The following is a 23,264-nucleotide window of genomic DNA, read 5'->3' as shown; positions in this document are numbered from 1 at the left end:
ACTGAATTTTCCTCAAGACCTCAAACATCTCCTCCTCTGTAATCTGTATAGGATCTATGACCTTGCTGCTGCTTTGCTTCACTTCTATAGACTCTGTCCATCTCCTGAGTAAATACAGATGAAAAATAATCCATTTAAGAACTCCCCCATTTCTTTTGGCTCCATGAATAGATTAGCATTCTATTCTTCTAGAGGACCAATTTTGTCTCTAGCAATCCCTTTGCTCTTAACATATCTGCAGAATCCCTGAGGATTCTCCTTCACCTTGTCTGGTAGGGAACCTCATGCCTTCTTTTAGCCTTCCTGATTTCTTTCTTAAGTGTTCGCTTGTATTTCTTCTACTCCTCAAATACCTTATTTGTTTGTACCTGCCTATGCCTGTTGTGCACCTCCTTTTATTTTCTTAACCAGGGCCGGACTATCTCTTGAAAACCATGCTATCCTAAAACCTGTTATCCTTGCCTTTTATTCTGACAGGCACATACAAGCTTTGTACTCTCAAAATTTCACTTCGAAAGCCTTCCGCTTACCAAGTACACCTTTGCTAGAAAACAACCTGTCCTAATCTGCACTTGGCAGATCCTTTCTGATATGATCAAAACTGGCCTTTCTCCAATTTAGAATTTCAATCTAAGGACCAGACCTATCTTTTTCCATAATTACATTGAATCTCATTGCATTATGATCACTAGATGCAAAGTGATCCCCTAGACAAACTTTTGTCAACTGCCCTGTCTCATTCCCTAAAAGATCAAGTTTTGCACATTCTCTCATTGGGACCTCATGTCCAGATTAAGGAAACTTCCCTGAACACATTCGACAAACTGTATCCTATCTAGTCCTTTTACAGTATGGGAGTTGCAGGCTCTCTGTGGAAAGTTAAAATCACCTACTTTCGCAACATTATGTTTCAGTCTGCAATCTCTCTACAAGTTTGTTCCTCTAAATCCCACAGACTGTTGGGTGCTCTATAGTATAGCCCCATTAACATCATCATGCGTTTCTTATTCCTCGGTTCCACCTATAAAGCCTCACTAGACAAGTTCTCCAGTCTGTCGTGACTGAGCACTGCTGTGACATTTTTCCAGACTGGTAACACCACCCTTCCCACTTTACTCCTTCCTGCTCTGTCACATCTAAAACAATGGAACCCCAGAACACTGAGCTGCCAGTCTTGCCACTGCTGCAAGCAAGTCTCACTAATGGCTGTACTAAATATCATAACTCCATGTGTTGATCCATGCTCTGAGCTCACTTTCCTACAAAACTTCTTGCATTGAAATATACACAACTCAGAACATTAGTCACACCATGTTCAGCCTTTTGTTTCCTGATATTGTCTAAGGTCTTAACAACATCTGTCTCCACAACCACTCTACTATCTGTACTGGCAATGTGGTTACCACAGCCCACCCCCTGCAACTCTAGTTTAAAGCCCCAGCAGGCAGTACTAGCAAACCTTCCCACTAGGGTGTTGGTCTCTTCCAATTTAGATGCAAACCATCTCTTCTGTACAGGCCCCACCTTCCTTGGAAGAGCTGTTCCTGTGAACTGGTCACTGTCACCACATCATCTGTGTAAACATTCAAATTTGGCAAGAATAAATACCAGTTTTGTTGTTGTCTCAGGCTAGCTGAACCTGGCCCATTTTTAGGCTAGGAATAAAGTAACTGCTTATTTTCATACTGACCTGTAAGAGAAGGCTGCCTTTGCAGGCAGGAGGATGATACTTACAAAGATATGATCCAGCACGCTGGACGTGAAGGGGATGGAGATTGTAGACACAACTGATGCTGAGAATAAGCCTATCATCAAGTATTTGTATCCTTTACTTTGCATTTTTATTTTCATATCCATTTCTTTCTTGACGTGAAAATATTGCACCATTACAGCCAAAAGCCATAACCTCTTGCCATGTTGAGACATGCTTGATGAGGTGAGCTATTGAAAGAGAAATATTCTCCACCTCCAGTTGCTCAAGGAGCAGAGATGACAGAATTTATCACTGCTGTGGTGATGAGGAATACAGGCTCCTGAGAGTTCTTGTCCAAGTTAAAACTCAGTGTCTTCTATGTTTGATTTCTTTTCAGTTTTGTTTACACAATTTGTTTTATTTTCTGCATGTTGGGTGTTTGATGGTCTTTTTTAAATGGGTTCTATTGAGTTTCTTTGTTTTGTGAGGAGATGAATCACAAGGCTGTATATAGGATATATATAATTTGATAATAAGTGTACTTTGAAATTTGGTTTCCTCCCACAGCTCAAGGATGTGTTAATTGGTATTGTAATTGGCCATTCTAAATTTCACCTCATGCAGTAACATTTGGGAGGACTTGAGAAGGTAAGGAGGATAGAATGAAATAGGATGTGTGTTTGACAGTCAGGATGAACTAGGTGAGCCAAAGGACCCATTTCTATGCTGCCTATCTCCACGAGCTTTTAACATCTGTGGTTGTGATGTATTGTGATATTCTGCAGCTTTTGTGCATCCTAAAAGCTCTTCAAGTAACACCAGAACATCTGTGGGACAAAGGGAATTATGGAAACTGCAGATATTGAGCATCATGTATATGATTTTGCCCTATTCATTGTTTTGGGGTAGCAGCTAGTTCTGTACAGGAACAGGTTTATCACTGGGATACTGGCACACATGATCTCTTCAGCTTAGAACACTCCCCTGGCTGGGAATCTCTCCTGCACACAAGAATTGAAAGGCTCTTTTATGTCGCAGGCTGCTTTCTAGCATTCTTTATTATTGTTTTGGTGCCCTGACTGATGCAAATGAGCACAGCGACAGAGACCTCTTGTGTTGACTGCAGACATAAAAGCTATTATGCAGCTGTTAACTTTACAGGCTTAACCAAGGGCTGTCATTGTCCTGGAAGTGGTGCCAAAGCCTCGGCATGGTTTATAGGACCCCTATATGCTTCTGAATCAGAACTCCAAACAGCAGGCTGCTGAATGCACTGGAAAGATACCAGTATCTGTATTTTCACAAAATCCTCCAAACTCATTGGAAGAACAAGCAGACCAATTTGAGCATCCTTGCCTGGCCAACGTGTCCTACATTGAGTCTCAAGTTACTCTCAGTTTGCTATGTTGGGCAGGCCAAGCCATTCCATGCCTGACTCCAGACTCCCATAATGCTTTATTCCTTTTTCTTCCCTGATGTGTGAGGAGATGAGCAGTTGAATGGAGGAATGATTCAAGGCTGTGCTAAAATCTTCCTTCATGAAATGCAGCACCCTGCCTTGCCCCTGGCCCAAGACCTCCTTAAGTGGAAAGGGCCCTTTTGGGATGTTATTGAGAACCTCGAGGCCAAGCATCAGGAACACACAGAAGCCTTTCGGAAGGATTGCTTCACCTCAATCACTCACCAAGCTCACCTATAGAAGAGCCTGCAGTTCCTGCATTAATCTCAACAGGCACCTCAGAACCCATGAAACCAGAGTGGATGTAAATTGTCCTTGATCCTGAGGGGCTGCCTAGAAGTCTAGTGTAGTATATTGGACTAACTTAATCAAATGTTACTTCCTAAAAAAGTGCATACTTTTAAGTGAACTCCTGTAATTCAGTTGCAATTCGAAATCAAAATGCTTACTTACTTTGCTGTAACTTGTGATCATATTTGACGACTAATTTAGTCTTTCTTTTGCTTGCTTCTTTAGGTTTATGTTTTACTGCAATTCTTAACAAGTGCCTCTCCAGCCCTTGCAAAAACAATGCGACCTGCGAGGACCTAGCCGATGACTACATTTGCCACTGTCCAATGATACCTGTGGCATTCACAGGAAAGAACTGCGAGGAACTGTTCGACGTTTGTGCATCATATCCCTGTCAACACAACGCAACATGCAAGAGCATTTTGGGTACCGCTGACTTCTCTTGTGATTGCCCTCCCGATCGTACTGGGACCAGCTGCGAAAGTTACATTAACAAATGTGCCAGCACTCCTTGCTTGAATGGTGCTATCTGTTTGCACAATGCCACTGGCTATAGCTGTATTTGCCCTCTAGGTTACACTGGCACTGACTGTGGAACCAGTGTGAACGGATGTGCACCAAATCCATGTGAAAACGGAGCCGTGTGTAAGGACAAGCTTAATGGATTTTCCTGCTTCTGTGTGCCTGGCTACCAGGGCAAACTGTGTGAGATTGAAGTCAATGAGTGTGCTTCAGAACCCTGCAGAAATGAATCTACCTGTGTGAATGGAATTGACAAGTACACCTGCATCTGCCCACTTGGCTTGACAGGTAAAAAGCACATTCTGGGTTTGTCTGAGCATCACTTGGTAAATCACCTGCAAGGGACAAATAAACTCTTCTCGGGCTTCCAATTGGGTACAGGTCAATTTTAACCAATGTTTCGATGACAGACTCTGCCATCTTCATTAGGGATGATGCCTAGGCATGTCTAGTCCAATGGTATAGTTACCCTCGTCATCCATTCCACTGTCGTACCTTGTTTACAATCGAATTCCAGTTCTTACTTAAGAGCTAGACCTTCGCCTTTGTTAAAATTAGTTTTCTCTAGTTTTAGTTCAATGGCTTCCTTCATCAGGGGGTCCCAAAAGCCAATGGCATGACACAGTAGTTCTGTGCCATCAAAATCAATCTTATGGCCATTGCAAATGCAGTGTTCTGCTACCGCCGATTTCTCCCGGTAACCCAAACCGATACATATTTACAGCGTATATCGTCCAGACATGGTGGAAACCCGCAGCAAGGAGCGCAGGATGTGTATCTGTCAGGGTTACCCAGAGAAACAGTTTCATCGAACGTTTTGCTTGCTGGCTTTTCCGGAGTTACTAAGTTACGTAAGAGCTTGTACATTTTAACACCAATTAAGCTCAGAAGTGTGGCGGGTTTCTTTTCCTCATCCACATTACAAAACAGTTCAACCCTCTCAACAGACGATTTCCAGTTCTCATTAGCACTATCAAACTCATCAACTTTCTGGACTAAGAACACCATCACATTATTTTCACCAACTTATCTAGTAGTGCGTCTCTCACCATGTATCATGCTCTATTACACCCATGTACCTTTGTTCGCTTCTATGCTGACCTTCTCCGAACTGATTCACTATTTCCTCTCGCTGTCTCTCTCCGAGTTCTGTCCTCTCGTGACTGTCAGTGCATTTGCTACACCCTTGCTCTTTCTCCACACTTCTGAAAATGTTAATCCATGTCCAAGTTACGGTATGTGGTTTGGACTAAAGGGAAAAAAATGGCTGAAGTCGCTTAGCATTTTCATGCAAGGGCGTTCATAATGTGTGTCAAAAATCAAACTTATAAAAATTAGTGAAAACAACCAATATTTACAAAAAGATTTCTACCAGAAAATACAATAAATAGCTCCATACTTTGTCCAGTGTGAACGTCTGGCAGCTCTCTCTGTTCCCGCTACTGAAAGTGATCTGCACTGCTTTTTTTAAGGCACCAGGACATACCATCTTTAATTACCTACAAAGTTAATGTAAGACTACACATGGATTAAAATATGATGCACTCCACAATGTAGTCGCAATCATATTACCAAATCAACAGAAGCATCTACCTTAAATGCAGTATACAAACAAAATACACATTTTCACATCCCCATTACCTTTTTCTTTTTACAATATTTTTATTCAGACGAAAAAAACAAGATTTACAGAGTGCAACACATAGATACATCTCAACAAAACTTGTGTACATTCATATATTGTAATAAAATTGATCAAAATGTTATAGCATAACACATAAAGATATACCACTCTGTAATCAAAAATTTAAAGATAGGTCATACATCATAAAATAAATTTTTTATATTAAAAAAAAGTCAACCCCCTACCAACTACCAAAGAAAAAGCTGATGGATGATAATGGATAATCAGGAAAAAAAACATATTCGCTTAAGAAGAGAAGATAAAAATATACCTAAAAGTCTGTGCACTGTTAAACTTTATAAATTGGAAAAGTAATTTAGGAAAGGTCCCCAGATATCAACCCATTACTAAAGAAATTGACTATTTCGTTGTGTATAGAGGGAAAGGCACCATGAAGCCAAACCTTTTAGGATCCATTTTTGGAATATACTGGGGAAGACATTGAAATGTGCATACTCAAGTCAACCACAGCAGCATGACTGTGTGTGTGTGTGTGTGTGTGTGTGTGTGTGTGTGTGTGTGTGTGTGTGTGTGTGTGTGTGTGTGTGTGTGTGTGTGTGTGTGTGTGTGTGTGTGTGTGTGTGTGTGTGTGTGTGTGTGTGTGTGTGTGTGTGTGTGTGTGTGTGGTAAATGCCCATGTATAAGTAGTGTGTTTATCTAGCACTCTCTGTCATAGTCAAATTGCCTTTTTAGAGCTAATATTGAATCTCTTTCCACTATTCCATCAAGCACTGCATCCCATATCAACTTTAGTGCAGCATCTTTATGAAACCTTTAACAAGCTCTATTCATTGTACCGATGCCCAGTCTAGTGGCTTGGTATATTTAAAACACAGTGGAAGATCAATTGTTAATGAAGAATACCATGTTTAGTCACTCAGATCATGGATATTCAAACTTTCTCTCATTTGGAACCATGAGGACTTTTTAATTAATTCTATTGTGACTGCAGGCAGGATCTGCCATTCTCTTTGTCATTTTAGAAATGTATCATCAGATGATAATGGCTAAAAAGCATTAAAAGGCAATACAAAACATTGTGACATTCAAATGATGTCATTTAGCTAGAAAAGATGTAAAAAAGATTCATTAGCATGTTATCAGGACTGAATGGTTTGAGGTACGAGGAGAATAAGCTGGGGTATAGTTTCCTGAAGTATAGAAGGCTGAGAGGTGATCTTGTAGACTAGTGGTCACCAACCTTTTTAAGCCCAAGATCCCCCACCTCGGCCTTAGTAAAAGGCAAGATCGACCCCAGATCGATTAGTTACACACATGCGCACCGGGGCAGAAAAGACCGGAAGTAAAACCCTGCAACCCGGAAGTAGAAATAATGTATAAACACCAGGGGTACCCACCCTTTTTTTGCACCGCGGACCGGTTTAATATTGGTAATATTCTTGCGGGCCGGCCGACGGGGTGGGGGGGTGTTAAACACGACGGGAATACAGCGATACTCGAAGCAGGTTCCTTATGTCCAGTCTATTCCGCAATTTAGTTTTTGCGGCTCTGGGCACTTAACTTCTGTCCCGCACTTGCTCATGTTTTTTCTGCTGAAAAAACTCAACAGGTTTGCCTTTAAGTGCTTGGACTCAAGGTGTCGAAGCAGTTTTGAGGGCTTCATTGCCTCATTAGAAAGCCTCCAGGCCCGAGCTCCAGCCTCCCGCCCACCCACCGCCAGAGGCCTTGGCCAGGTGCGGTTGGTCGTAGGTCGGGTGAGAGGACAAGGTCCCCGTGCCGGGGCCACGGCAATCGCAGTCCGGAGAGAGCGACCAACCGAGCAAGGAGTGCAACAGGGCGCACGCCTGCCCCCCTTGTAGGATCTATCAGCCGACAAAAGTTTGTTTCAGTAGATCACAGCAAGGTAGCTGCACTGCTACTTACGAAACGCTGAGCCCAAATTAGGTCGTCTGTGAATATTTTAGCACCAGATTCCTCATGAACATTCGGTGTGTTAAACAGGTTTCGAGGCAACGCTCCAGGCCTGTAGTGATGGCACTTCCCGCCGGCCGCCTGAGGCCAACCGGTGATCCCTGGCGCGAGGGTATCACTGCGTTTAGGTGACTGATGACCTCGCATAGGTTCAAGTTCAACAGTGAGCTGACGGGGAATGAGGAAAGGTGCAGCTGACTCCTATCGTTTCCTCGAGGCCCGGTGGTTGGGGACTACTGAAGTACACTGTGTAGTGCGGGGGAGCTACGCGCATGCACACTGGGCAGAAAGAACGGAACTAAAACCCCGCAACCCAGAAACAATCTCTCAACAGTATTTGTGTATTTCTTTTTCTTTTTTTTTCGGGATCTACTGGGAAAGTCTGAAAGATCGACTAGTTGATTGCGTTCGACGGGTTGGCGACCACTATTGTAGACTAAACCAAGAGGCATAGGTAAGGTGAATAGTCACTAACTTTTTTTACCTGGGTAGGGGAGCCAGGAACTAGAGAGCATAGATTTAAGGTGAGAGGGAAATGATTTAAAGGAAACCGGAGGGGTAATTTTATCTACACAGAGGCTGGTACATATGTGGAATGAGTTGCCAGAGGAAAAGGTGGAGGTTGTCACAATTACAAAGTTTAAAAGACATTTGAATGGGTACATGGATACAAAAGGTTTATGGCCAAGCAGAGCAATTGAGACAAACGGGATTCCTGTTTGCAATTTGGTCGGCTTGGAAGTGTTATTTGAACAGATTTTAGAAATTAGCTTTCTGTGTGCTGTATAACTCTGATTTCAAAAATAAAGAATATTGGAAAGGAATCTATTGCTGCATTTAGAATCACACGATAATGCATGGTGTTCCTCATCCCCATGGCACACCCCAGTAATTGTCTGTTGTCAGTGACTAATTCTGGTTGAAAGGAGCCTGGGCTGGAGTTTATGCCTTCATTCTTGTGACTCTATTTGTAACTAAGGCCATATTCATCATTTTCCATCAAGAATGCGGGATCCCTTCGGTTAACCTGATATCTTACAATAAATACTTCAAAACAAAGAGAAGAAAAGAGAATAATGTATTTATTCCAATTACAAATTCACTGAGGTGCTCATTTTTAACTCGGTTGAAGGCAGCATGTAAATGCAGGTGGTCACAGAAAGCATACTATTTAGCAAATGGTGTATTGATTCTGGAAGTTAATGCATATGAACAAAACTCCAACAACAGTTCACCAAGGCTTGCCTATTATCATAAAATAATTGCACATTTTAAGTGCTGACAAATTATACAAACTTCAAGGAGTGAAGATAACACAGCAACTAAAGGCAAACCAGGTGTATCGGTTTCAAAGGCCCAAAATGTAGCTGGTGTATAATGAATATGCTAATTTCAATGAAGCTGGAACTGATGATGTTACTTAAGCTAATATAATTAAAATAAGGCATATTTAGAGCTATAGCCATATTTGCATTTTATGGGTCACTGAATCTAAATGGATAGGTAATTACCTCATACAAATTATATACAATTTTTGCTTATTTGGTGCATTAGGACAGAATTTTAAGTATCTTATATTTTCTTTGTTCAATGCTGCTATTTTTCTGGTAAGTACCAAGAGTGTCTGTCACCCTGGTCCCTGAAACACAGTCATAATAGTTTAGCTTACGTGAAAATACTCATTAAGGTGGATGAGAATAAAAGAGGAATAAAACTCCTCAAGGTTCTGAACAGGATCTTTACCAGGGACACAGAGCCACATATTTGGTCAGATGACCTCAATCTTGGTCAATGAAGTTAGACAAGAGCCAGAGAGATATTCAGGTCGGGATTTGACAAAGGACACACACAATACATAGAACAGTGCAGCACAGGAACAAGCCCTTCAGCCCACAATATCTGCACCGAACATGATGCCAAATTAAAGTCGTTAAACTACATCCCTCCATTTCTAAATGTTTAAGTGTTTAACAGCCTCTTAAATGCTGTTGTCATACCTGCCTCTTCCAGTCCCTCCAATGGCTCTTTCTGAGTATCTACCATTCTCTGTATGAAATAAAATCGTGCCCACATGTCCTCTTTAACTTCCCTTCTCAACTTAAATCAAGGGTTCCTAACCTGGTGCCCACAGGCCCCTTGATTAATAGTAGTGGTCCAAAAGATTGTGAACACCTAACTTAAATGCCATGTTCTCTTGTACTTGACATTTCTACTCTGGGAATAAATATTTTCACCGGCCACCCTGTCTACATGTCTTATAATCTTAGAAACTTCTAGCAGGTGCTCCAGAGAAAACAACTCATGTCTGACAAACTTCTCATTTTAGATCATGCCTTTTAATCCGGACAGCATCTAGGTAAAAGTGAACTGCACTTTTCGAAAGTATCCACATCCTTCCTGGTCTTGGGCAACCAGATTTCACACAGTGCTCCAAATGTCACCCAACAAAGTTCCATATAGATCTTTGGGCTTGTGCTTCAGGATGGGGATGGGGTGTGTGGATTGAAGGCAGGGATATCAAAGATGAAGAAATTAAATTCGGAGTTGCCAAGGAGCAGGAACTAGAAAAGTGGTTTCACTTCTGGAGAGTATTGAAATTTGGGTGTTGGGTGAGATGAGTGTGCATTAGGCTCTGCAGCAACTTATGGGAAGTAATTATGACTTTAATTAATTATGTCAAATGGATGATAATAGTAACACTCAGTTGTACATCATATCCCAGTCTAAGTTTCCATTTACTACCTATTGTCACATTTCACCGGACATTGGACTGGAGCTCATTGGCCTGGTGACCCACCTGGAATCTCTATCTGTGGTCGCTCACACAGCTGCACACATCCAGGTATAGGGGCTGATTCCTCCAATTGTTTACTTCCTAGAGAAGAGCAGGGTGAGTTCAGTCACATCAGGACCTCGGACTGTGCCGTGAGGAGATCAAGCTCCACAAACACCCCAGAAAATCATCAAAGCCCCAATGTCAGCATTCAGACATGTAACAGGCATCAACTGAGGGCAAAAGCTAAAATTAGCTGTTTTAAAAAAATGTTGTTTAGTAAAAATATAAATAATCAGAAGCAGAATTAAAAGCAAGCCATTTCTCGGAAAACAAAATGTAAATTGCCTTCCTCTTGATCTGATAACCAAAATCCTCACTGCCCCCCTTTGAAGTCAAGAGGATCTTGGATCTCAGACAATTGTGAACTGCTGCAGGATCTGCAGTAAAGCACTGGATTAATGCCTGGGAGGTAAAGTGACAATTTAACTTGGTCTGAGCTTGTAGCATGTAGAGTGTCCGTGCATGGTAAACAGTGTAGGTCTGTTAACGTCTAATATTTGTTGATAGTAACTGGGTTCTTTCTTAGTGTCAGGCGCCATTAACATGAGGATGCCAGTTATGACTAAATGTCCGTTGGTCATTTTGAGTGCAAGGTTGATAGATTCTTTTTCAGTGTCTGTCAAATTGGCTTGATTGATGCTTTTTTTTGGACTTGGGTTTATCGTTTAAATGTTCAAAGCATTGGTAGCAAATGGATGAGGAGTGACTATTACAATGCCTAATTGCTTTATGAGGGTATCCTGGACACAGGATGTGTTTGAAAAAAAAAGACAGGCTGTATTGAGACAAAAGTTCAAAGAGTTTGTCTGTCTTTGTGTATCTCACTGTCCTTGTGAAACTCATTATTTATTGGGGTGCCCTTCCTAGTTTTGTTGAACTTCAGCCACGGGCCAGAAATCATGATCGGTGCTTGTACCCAAGGGTCGTTTCACAAGTGAATCAGGATTCAGGTTTCCCCCGGTGACAGCAACAATCTAGTGGTGACTGAGAATCGTGAGCCCTGAAATCTTTGTGACTTTCTACGTAATATCTTGTGTGGTTTATTTGTGCTTTTTCTTTCGTGATGATAAATTAGGGTTAAGTTAGTTTGTTGTGTTTGTACACTTACTACCCCATATAACGGACATCTGAATTGTCTGGGTCTGATTAACCCAGCCCTTTGTGTAATCTATGGTGCCATGAACAGGGTCCAGCAATATGTGGGGGTGGACAAGCAACTCGAGCGATACCGTAATCGGGTCCCCGAATGGATGGATATCTCGGAAGGTTTTGGATCTTTGGCTAATGATCTGGCCCTCCCAGATGCTGTGAGAATGCATTTGCTGGATTGGCTGACATTACGCTTCCGTATGTAGTATCACAATGCCTTAAGCATATAGACCTTCCTTCTAAGAGGGAGTTTTTATGACTGCATTGCGGCAGTTAAGTATAGAAACAACTGAATCCTCTGAGGAAAATAAGTGACTGCCGCGTGAGTTGGCCTCAGTTCTCAGAACACTATTTTAAGTGTCGCGTCGTGGGCATGGCAGGGGCGCGCTAAATGTTCGGAGCCTCTGAGCCCCTCTGCTGCTCACAGGTGTTTCAGACGTTATGACCCAGGCGGAGACGGAGGCAGAGTTAAGATGCGCTGAATGGCGACTCCTTGATGTCTCCTTGATGCACTAAATGTCGAATGCCGGGTGAAACACGAAGTCTTTGGGGTAACTGCAAGTCTGTGTCTTTGCTATTGCTTTGCTCACGCTTGAGTGCTCGGTGATGGTGCTGATGCTTGCATTTTTGCAGTGGGGGGAAGGGGAGTCATTTGCTGTGGCTTACGCGGAAGGGGGGAGCTGTGGGGGGACTTTGGGGTTCTCACGTTTCACTATTGTTCATTCTTTGGGGCACTTCTCCGTTTTCATGGATGTTTGTGAAGAAAAAGCATTTCAGGATGCATATTGTATATATTTCTCTGACAGTAAATTGGACCTTTGAACCTTTGATTAAGGACCTTTTGCATGGCACTGACAGTTATTGTGCCATTATTGATTTGGCTAATGCCTTCTTCTCCATTCCTGTTGCTGAACAGTCCGGAGATCAGTTTGCATTCACATGGAACAGCCTTCAGTACACCTTTACACAGCTTCCCCAGGTATATGTCCATTGTCCTACCATTTGCCATAGTGTGGTGGCATGGGATATGTGTGAATGTGTCCTATTCCCCAGCGTTGAAGTAGCTCACTGTATAGATGATATGGTATTGTGGAGGTCCTCTGAGGAGGTTTCTGAAGGTCTTAATACTTTCCTGATCACATGCGATTGAGGAGGTGAGAAATTAACCCCGATAAAATACAGGACCCAGCTACGACTATGCATTTTCTGGGAATACAGTGGACTAAGGGAGATAGGATAAATCCGGATGAGGTGGGAAATGAGCTCCTAGATATAGCACCCCCTATGACTAAACAAGAAGCCCAATGCTTTGTTTGTCTTTTGGGATACTGGCAGTGACACATACTCCATTTGACTCTGCTCTTCCAACTCTGTGTGCTGTGACGAGAAAGAAGTTTACTTTCATATGGGGCCTTGAGCAACAATCAGCATTGGAGGCTGCAGAGGAGGCCATCACCGGAGCCTTACCCCGCCTCTTCATTGAGAGGGCTTGCCATATGATTTGCAAGAAGATGGTCAGTCTGGAGTCTCTGACAGAGGTATGGAGGGAAGAATATGCCTCTCAGTTTCTGATCCCAGAAAGCTTCTGATGCTGCCGCCAGATACACAGCGTTTGAGGAAAAAGACCTCTTGCCTGCTACTGGGTTTTGATAAAAACTGAAACAAAGATGGGAGATTCTCTCGTCTCTTTCAGCTCTGACCTTCCCATTATGATACGCTTACCCAGAGGATAGGGCGTGCACAGTAGAGTTCATTTCTCAGGTGGAACTGGTATGTTTCTGAATGAGCACCAAAGGGACGGGACAGAATTCATGAACTGGTTTCTGAGCCCCTCAGGCTGTGCCACCCATGCCTGAAGCTACCCTGGCCGACGCCCAGCCGGATGGGTGGGGCGTTCCCCTTTGATCTTCTAACTCCCGCTCAGCAGCGGCACACCTGGTTCAAAGGTTCAAAGATCCAATTTAATGTCAGGGAAATGTATACAATATACATCCTGAAATACTTTTTCTTCGCAAACATCCACAAAATCAGAGGAGTGCCCAAAAGAATGAACTACAGTTAAACGTAAGAGCCACAAAGGTACCCCCCCCCCAGCTTCCCTCCCTCCCGCGGGTAAGCAGCAGAAAGCAACAATCCCCCTCTCCCCACCAGCAAAAAAAAGCACCCGCACCCGCCACCAAGCGCTCAGGCGTGAGCAAAGCAACAGCAAAGACACAGACTTTGCATTTCTTCTGGCATTCGACATACCACAGGTTATCTCTCTCCCTAACAAGGGAGAAGGAGGTGTCTCCGTTTTCCCCAGTGAGCAGGGAGATATAACACACAACTCACTGGTTTACGATGTTAAAAGTCCGTTACGTTGCTTTTTCTGAGCTCTGTTCCCAAAGGTCTGAAAGATCCCATGTCTTTGGGCACACAGCAATAGATTCTCCGACTCCCCCGACGACACACAGGTCTCCTGCTGTAATACCGAACCTCCATCCGCCAGTCTCCAGAGCCCCGAGGTCTTACACGAGCCAGACTCTCAGGCCGAACCCTCGGCGTGCCAAACACCGGCCAGACCTGAAACCCCGAGAACGGGTCCCGTTCCCACAAAGAACTGAAGACTACGTGTAACTCCAGGTCCGGGTCTTCAAAAGACCCCTGAAAGGGAAAAATAGAGAGATTAAAGATGGAAATAGAGCTGTTTCCGAAGATGCAAGCAAAGGAGTCGTCGTTTAGCGCCATCTTAACTTCGCTTCACCGATGACTCCGCGACATGGAAAAATGGTCGTCGTTGTTGGAAGTTTCCTGCCTTTAACCCTCTCACCCAACCACAGGAAGGCCCTGACAGGTCGAGTCAATAGGCAGAGCTTGTAGCAGTGCATACTGTCTTTATGTGTGAAACTGAAGGACTCCATATTAATACTGAATCTGTTGCTAATGGACTTCCCGTCAGGTTGCCCCGCTGGAACCAGCAGCCTTATACTATTAAGGGGCATCTTTTATGGCTAGTGGAGTTGTGAGGGGACATTTGGAACTGATCATCGCACTTTACCGAGCAACACACCCAAAATGCTGGAGGAACTCAGCAGGCCAGGCAGCATCTACGGAAAAGAGTACAGTCAACGTTTCGGGCCGAGACCCTTCATCAGGACTGGAGAAAAAAGATGGAGTCAGAGTAAGAAGGTGGGGAGATTGGAGGAAGAACCACAAGGTGAAATGGAGGGGGGTGGGGTGGTGGCGGTGAAGTAAAGAGCTGGGAAGTTGATTGGTGAAAGAGAGAAAGGGCTGGAGAAGTGGGGATCTGATAGGAGAGGACAGAAGGCCATGGAAGAAAGGGTAGTGGGAAGAGCACCAGAGGGATGTGATGGGCAGGTAAGGAGATAAGATGAGCAGGGAAAATGGGAATGGGGGAATGGTGAGGGGGAAGTTTGAGAAATCGATGTTCATGCCATCAGGTTGGAGGCTACCAAAATGGAATATAGGGTGTTGGGTGTTGTTCCTTCAGCCTGAGTGTGGCATCATCGAGACAGTAGAGAAGGCCATGGACTGGCATGCTGGAAAGGGAATGGGAAGAGGAAGTGGAATTAAATGGGTGGCCAGTGGGAGATCCCACTTTTTCTGATGGGCGGAGTGTAGATGCTCGACAAAATGGTGTCCAAATCTACGCCGGGTCTCACCAATATACAAGGGGCCACAATGGGAGCACCGGACACAGTAGATGACCCCAACGGTCTCACAGGTGATGTGACACCTCACCTGGAAGGACTGTTTGGAGCCCTGAATGGTAGTGCAGGAGGAAGTGTAGGGGGCAGGTGTAGCACTTGTTCAGCTCGCAAGGGTAAGTGGCAGGAGGGAGATCATTCAGGAGGGACGAATGGACAAGGGAGTCCCATAGGGAGCAATCTCTGTGGAAAGCAGGAAGTGGGGGGGGGGGGGGGGGAAGGGAAAGATGTGCTTGGTGGCGGGATCCCGTTGGAGATGGCAGAATTTACAGAGAATTGTATGCTGGACGCAGAGGCTGGTGGGGTGTTGGGTGAGGATGAGGAATTATAGTCCTGGTGGGATAGCGAGAGGATGGGGTGAGTGCAGATGTGCGCAGAATGGAAAAGGTGTGGTTGAGGGCAGCATTGATGGTGGAGGAAGGGAAGCCCCTTTTCTTGAAAAAGGAGGACATCTCTGTAGTTCTAGATTGAAAAGCTTCATCCTGAGAGCAGATGCGACAGAGATGGAGGAACTGAGAGAAGGGGATAGCATTTGTACAAGTAACAGGGTGGGAAGACATATAGTCCATTTTAATACACAAAAATATGATGAAGGGTCTCGGCCCGAAACGTTGGCTATTCTTTTCTCACGGATGCTGCCTGACCTGCTGAATTCTTCCAGCGTTGTGTACGTATTCTCTAGTCCATTTTAATTCCACTTCCCATTCCCATTCTGACATATCAGTCCTTGGCCTCCTCTACTGTTGCAATGAGGTCACACTCATTTTAGAAGAACAACACTTTATACTCTGTCTGGGCAGCCTCCAACCTGATGGCATCGAATTCTCAAACTTTCAGTAATTCCCCTCACCATTCCCCATTCCCATTTTCCTTGCCCATCTTATCTCCTTACCTGCCCATCACCTCCCTCTGGTGCTCCCCCACTTCCCTTTCTTCCATGGCCTTCTGTCCTCTCCTATCAGATTCCCCTTTCTCCAGTCCTTTATCTCCTTCACCAATTGACTTTCCAGCTCTTTACTTCACCCTTCCTCCCCTCCAGCTTTCACCAATCACCTACTACGTTGTATTTCTTCCTCCCCTCCCGCCACCTTCTTACTCTGACTTCTCATCTGTTTTTCTCCAGTTCAGATGAAGGGTCTCAGCTATCCACGTCGACTGTACTCTTTTCCATAGATGCTGCCTGGCCTGCTGAGTTCTTGCAGCATTTTATGTGCATTGCCTGTATAACCCAGGTTAATTAAACCCAAAGATGTAATGTTAGAGTTCCACCTGTGGAGGGATGAAAACGAGGCTTACCGATTTTAAAAAAAAGAATTTGAAAAATAAAACACTATGCAAGAGAGGTGTGACTGACATATAGGCATGGATAAGGAGAGAAACAAAACAATTAGAAGCTGAAGACATGAACTGTTAAGAGTGGAATTAGTAGTGAGTATCTTTACCCTACTTGAAAACCTCAGGGTGAAACCCCTGGAGGAGAGACAATAGCGATAAAAGATTTATTGAAGCTATGACTATGACACAGCAGTTATAATGACACAATATTGGCAGAGATGAATGTCCAAGATCCCTACTGTGTAGTCGGGAATTAGTTCTGCAAAATCATGTCAAGGGATTTGGTTGAGTTTTTGTACAAGTTTGTGAACTGACTTTCCATGAACGATCAACTAGTTCATCCAACAAAACAAGATGGCGAGCTACCTAAGATCGATGAACCAGTGCGGGAATTTGATTTTCTGCCAGAACTTATTATTTTTGCAAAGACCTTGATAAGTTACAGAATGAGATTTACTTTGTTTAAAGGTTGTGATGTCGGAGAATTGTCGTGAAAGGAATTAAACTGTGTCTTTATAATTTTTTAATTTGAATTTAAACTTGTAGGTATACTGCCTGGAACAGAAACTGAAGTTAACTATAATACTTAAGAATAGGAATTATAGTTGGTTTTATAACTAACTAGGGATAAGTAAATAGGAAAGTTTAGTCTATAAAGTTTTAAATAGGGAATAATACAAGATCTAATTAGTTAAAGGAATCTCACTGATTCTAATTAAAAAGGAATATGTTTTGGGTTGATATCTAAGATTTGGAACCTAAACAGAATGTTGGAATTTTTTATTGTTCTTGCTCATGTAGATATTTTGTACATATTGTGTTTTTTCTTATAAACAAACTTTATCTCCAGAAGTGTGTGGTTTCTATGCACTGCCTCCTTCCGATACATAGAATCTTCTGATGGTCTACTAGCACCTAGTGTAATTTGATTTTCTCAAAGAGTGTGGTGACTAGTCACACGCCATAAGACTGGTGCTACACAGGTGTGATACTTGGATTTCCAGCATCTGCCGATCGCCTCTTGTTTGTGATCGCATGTTACCATTACAGCTTACCATGGCGTCGCCTAATTGAAAGATGATTTGCCGACGACAGGAATAACCACATTGCTGACAAACTTGCTTGTGTTGACACGGTGACGTTTAGCCCTCAGCCTCAAATATCAATATTGCCACTTGCTCAGTGGGCTCGTGAGTCTTCTGGTCACTTGTGCGTACAAGGTACTATGGAGTGGTCCAGGCAACAGGGATTATTCCTTCTCACAGATATAACTCTTACAGCGGTAAGGAATTGTGGGCTATGTTCAGAAATTAAGGACCATTAGCTTTTAAAATGACCCTTGGTTGCCATTCACCACGGGTTTGCTCCTGCTCAGACTTGGTAAGTAGATTAATTCGATCTCCTTCCTTTACAGAAGTGATACCAGTACCTGCTCACTATGGTGGTCACTGGTCCTGTTTTGATAGCAATCCCTACATTAAAGCTAATCAGGATGGTATCCTTAGGGGATTAGAAACTTTATTTTTGTATACAGCAATACCCTCGAAATTCAATTTCAACAATGGTTCTCACTTTTTGCATTCCAGGGTACAAGAAGGAGCTGTCCCTACTGATCTTCCATATCCCCTGTTATCCTCAGTCCAATGATCTGATTGAACAAATGAATGGCCTATTAAAACATCAAATTTGTTGACTTACTTCTGTCCGTACCTTATCTGGATAGTTACCTGTCCTTCCCTGTGTTTTGTATAATTTGAATAACTGCCCTTTGAAAGGAGGCACTCCCTTTTTGTTAATAACAGAACAATCTTGTTCTTTTGTTTCCGATGGCACAACTGAACGTGCTGATAAAGAGCCAAGTCAGTTCTGCAAGGAATGGGGGTAGACTATGGGTGACATACCCATCTTCCCTCCAGTGGAGGGTGCGATTATAGCTGACGGACGGGTTATAGGCATACTGGGTGATGGTACAAGGACAGACCTGTCCTGTGTGTGTGGATAAAGGTAACTTGACAAATGAACACATTTATCTCTCTCCAGTTTTATTTGTAAAGGTTCCTGCCAGAATGCTGCTTTGTTCTGTTTTAATGCTTTTCTTGTGTTTTGTTGGACGTTGGACGTCTGCTCAGACCTGTCAGGCCACTGATAACCTTGTGATTGGTGAAAATTATATTATTGTTTCGGGAGACAATGTACACTAGTGATATATGCTAATTGGGGACCTATAAGAGTGAGGGAATGTTGTAAACCTAGAGAGACCGGCCTCATGTGACTTTTCCTGTGAAACAAGGAAGTGCCAAATTGATTGTAATTAGAGTCTTCATCACTGATCGCAATGCGGTGTTCATAAATCCTACTTGTTCTGTTCAAGTTGCCCCTTAGGGACAAGGGCATACATTTGAATGTGAATGTTGAGGTTAATCACTGGATATGTATAATTTTTCATATTTTAATAATCATGATAATATTAGTTTTAATCATCCAAGGGATATTAATATGTATTCTTCATTTTAAGCAGAAGTGCTCTGAGTTTCTTTCACCTGCCAGACGTTTGAGGGGTAGATGTGTTGCATTTCATTGTGTAAAAATTGGATGAGTGTCTGGAGGGGAAATGACAATTTAACTCTTTCTGAGCTTGCAGCATGTTGAGTGTCTGTAGAGTTGATGGATCCTTTCGTAGTGTCTGTTAAATTTGTTTGATGGATTCTTTTTTGGATTCAGGCTTATCGTTTGTATGTAATATTAATGTTCTTTTGTAAGTGAAAGGAATGTTGTGTCCAAAACGTTGGGAGACCAATGGACGAGGAGTGACCATTACAGCGTCTAATTGAGTTATGAGGGTATGCTGAACACTGTGTTGATGGACACAGGATGTGTATGAAAAAAGACAGGCTGCGTTGAAACAAAAGATCAAAGAGCTTGACTGTCTCTGTACGTGTCTCTCTGTGCTTGTGAAACTTGTATTTATTGACGTGCTCTTCCTGGTTTCGTTGGACTTCAGTCGATGGCCGGAAATCGCGATTGGTGCCTAGGATCCAGGGACGGTTTCACAAATGAGTCGGAATTTGAGTTCTGAACAGTAACAGTCGAGTGGTGATGAAGCATCATGAGCCCTGAAATCTTTGTGGAAATCTTTTTGACTTGCTACATAGTATTTTATGCGGTTTATATGTGCTTTCTATTTTATGATAATAAATTAGATTTAGTTTACTTTGCTGTGCTTGTACGCTAATAATCACATCTTCTGGGCACTTGAAATTTGGATCAGGTCAACCCAGCCCATTACGGGATCTGAGAGAGAAGTACCCCTTTGTAAATACTGGGGAACCTCTTAGCAAGGTTGAACTCCACCAGTAATGGAGGGAGCCAACATGTTTGTTCTTGTATGTCTATCAGTGAAGCTTAGGCTTACTCGTTTCACAGTTTCAAAGTGAAATATGGCATGGGAACAGGCTGTTCAGCCCATTGAAACTGTATCAACCATCCACTTCTGCTACTCCTACGTAAATCCCATTTTTATTCATCTGGCATTCCCCAGATCCCAAGATCCTACCACTTAGCTGCACACTAGAGACAATTCTGTTTTTGGATGTGCGAAGATATTGGAACACTGGGAGGAAAACCACGCAGCCACAGGGAGAATGTCTGGGTTGTGAAAGGTTGAGATGGGGCCGCACTGTTGGGATCAAATATTTGGATCTATTAATTTGTCAGTATAATGTTTTCAATGTTGAGTTTCATTGAAACTTAAATTGGTCAAGGGGTATATGTACACCTGATAGTGTTTACAAAAACCAACAAGCCAATAATGCACTGATGCTTCCTATTTCACTGGTGCCAGATCAGACTGCTAGAGCCTTTGTTTTCAAAGGCACCCCATTGGCATGGCATAAACAAAAAAAACAGAAAATGCTGTGGAAAAAAAAACACAGCTGTTAAGGGAATCAATTAACACTCCAGACTGAAGATAGATATATCTGATGGAAGTTCTCATCCTGAAATGTCAACAAGACTGACTGGTTGAGGTTTTCCAGCATTTTTCATGTTCCTTTCTGATTTGTAGCTTCTACACTTCTGAATTCTTAAATACCTTTGACACGTTCAGGGTAGTTGAAGACTCACTGCTCTCTATGGGCTTTAAAGCCTGCAGTTCAGTTTGGAAGTGTTAATGTTGGCTAGCAAACTTTAGCCCCAGTTGTTGAAAAATTTCCACTGGAGGGAGTCACTGCTATAAGTCATCATGTCTGCTTGATTGACAGAAGAATGACTTCCTTCTGCAATTTTCCTTCCTTTCTTAGATAAATGGCAAACAGGTCTTCGTCAGAGCATGGGTTTCGTATGGCAACTCTCAGGTAGTCTGTTAACCTTGTAGCTACCAAGTGTGGTGTTATGCTAAATTAATTGCACAGAGGATGCTGAATTGATGATTCTTCCGCATACTATGATAATATATTCAATTGTGTTTTGTAGGAACTCACTGTGAACTGGAAATTAATGAATGCTTGTCTCAGCCTTGTCTGAATGGGGCAACTTGTCAGGATCATTTTGCCAACTATACGTGCACATGTTCTGCGGGCTTCACAGGCAACAACTGTGAAGTAAACTTTGATGAATGTGCTAGTCACCCATGTCAGAATGGAGGGAAGTGCATCGATGAAGCAAATGGGTAAGTTATAATGATTGCGACGTCAACTAGATATTGGCCCATAATTTCAGGGCAGTGGTGAACAGGATGATAACAGGGGTTCATTTTAGATGCTCATTACAACTGTCTGCCTTTCTTTAATAACTTGCTGTAATCAGAAAACATTTTTTAGAACCTTCCATGGGAAATGGGAATGGGTATTGTGTGAACTGGGTCTGTAAATACGCATCTCCGCAAACCGTCAGAACTACCACAGAACATCGCGTGTAAACTGGAATAGTTAATTCTGTGCTACTGAATTTACTAGTCCAGCACCGCTGCCAACTCTTTGGATCCATTTTGATGCTGAACCACTCCTGCTGTGTAGTGATAGAATATGAATGCTACAGTTACCCAGCAGTCACATTTAGGGAACTGTCGACTGAACTCATTCCAGCTTAGACCCAGTGAATGAACAGCAGCCTACTGATACTAAAGGAACAGGATTACCTTTGGCAAGTATAGGGTGAGCAACGTTACTTTTCAATTAATTGAAGTAATCTTATTTTATCTTTTAGAAATGTTTGGCTTCTAATTGTTTCATTTGAATTTTAATTCTTCGGTGAATGTTTGTTAATGTGAGGATCCTTCATGTAACAAGTCAAGTTCAACATAGAAACATAGAAAACCTATGGCACAATACAGGCCCTTCGGCCCACAAAGCTGTGCCAAACATGTCCTTACCTTAGAACTACCTAGGCTTACCTATAGCCCTCTATTTTATAACCTCCATGTATCCATCCAGGAGTCTCTTAAAAGACCCTATCGTTTCCGACTCCACCACCGCCGCTGGCAGCCCATTCCACGCACTCACCACTCTCTGCATATAAAACTTACCCCTGACATCTCCTCTGTACCTACTTCCAAGCACCTTAAAACTATGCCCTCTCATGCCAGTCATTTCAGCCCAGGGAAAAAGCCTCTGACTATCCACACGATCAATGCCTGTCATTATCTTGTACACCTCTATCAGGTCACCTCTCATTCTCTGTCGCTCCACGGAGAAAAGGCCGAGTTCACTCAGCCTATTCTCATAAGGCATGCTCCCCAGTCCAGGCAACATCCTTGTAAATCTCCTCTGCACCCTTTCTATGGCTTCCACATCCCTCCTGTAGTGAGGCAACCAGAACTGAGCACAGTACTCCAAGTGGGGTCTGACCAGGGTCCTATATAGCTGCAACATTACCTCTTGGCTCTTAAACTCAATCCCATAATTGATGAAGGCCAGTGCACCATATGCCTCTTAACCACAGAATCAATTTGTGTAGCAGCTTTGAGTGTCCTATGGACTCGGACCCCAAGTTCCCTCTGATCCTCCACACTGCCAAGGGTCTTGCCATTAAAACTATATTCTGCCATCATATTTGACCTAACAAAATGAACCACCACATACTTATCTGGGTTGAACTCCATCTGCCACTTCTCATCCCAGTTTTGCATTCTATCAATGTCCCACAGCAACCTCTGATAGACCTCCACACTACCAACAACGCCTCCAACCTTTGTGTCTTCAGCAAATTTATTAACCCATCCCTCCACTTCCTCATCCAGGTTATTTGTAAAAATCACAAAGAATCACAAAGAGAACAGATCCCTGAGGCACTCCACTGGTGACTGAACTCCATGCAGAATATGACCTGTCTACAACCACTCTTTGCCTTCTGTGGGCAAGCCAGTTCTGGATCCACAAAGCAATGTCCTCTTGGATCCCATGCCTCCTTACTTTCTCAATAAGCCTTGTATGGGGTACCTTGTCAAATGCCTTGCTGAAATCCATATACACTACATCTACTACTCTATCTTTATCAATGTGTTTAGTCACATTCTCAAAAAATTCAATCAGGCTCGTAAGGCATGACCTGCCCTTGACAGAGCCATGCTGACTATTCCTAATCATATTATGCCTCTCTAATGTTCATAAATCCTGCTTCTCAGGATCTTCCCCGTCAACTTACCAACCACTGAAGTAAGA

The 23,264-nt window shown here is 43.0% G+C and overlaps 1 protein-coding gene across 1 annotated transcript in view; it reads left to right on the top strand.

Annotated features, from left to right (window-relative positions):
- crb1 (crumbs cell polarity complex component 1) overlaps window positions 1-23,264 on the top strand; it is a 164,852-nt gene that overhangs the window by 41,188 nt on the left and 100,400 nt on the right. The window contains exons 2-3 of the mRNA XM_073063503.1: window positions 3,669-4,253; window positions 21,079-21,274. Of these exons, the coding sequence (XP_072919604.1) occupies window positions 3,669-4,253; window positions 21,079-21,274 (781 nt within the window). The remainder of the gene's footprint in view (window positions 1-3,668; window positions 4,254-21,078; window positions 21,275-23,264) is intronic.

The sequence above is a fragment of the Hemitrygon akajei genome, chromosome 12, assembly GCF_048418815.1.
Source record: "Hemitrygon akajei chromosome 12, sHemAka1.3, whole genome shotgun sequence".
In the NCBI taxonomy this organism is placed as follows: Eukaryota; Metazoa; Chordata; class Chondrichthyes; order Myliobatiformes; family Dasyatidae; genus Hemitrygon; species Hemitrygon akajei.
The sequence above is the reverse complement of the archived record's forward strand: the minus strand, read 5'-3'. Positions and strand labels throughout refer to the sequence as shown.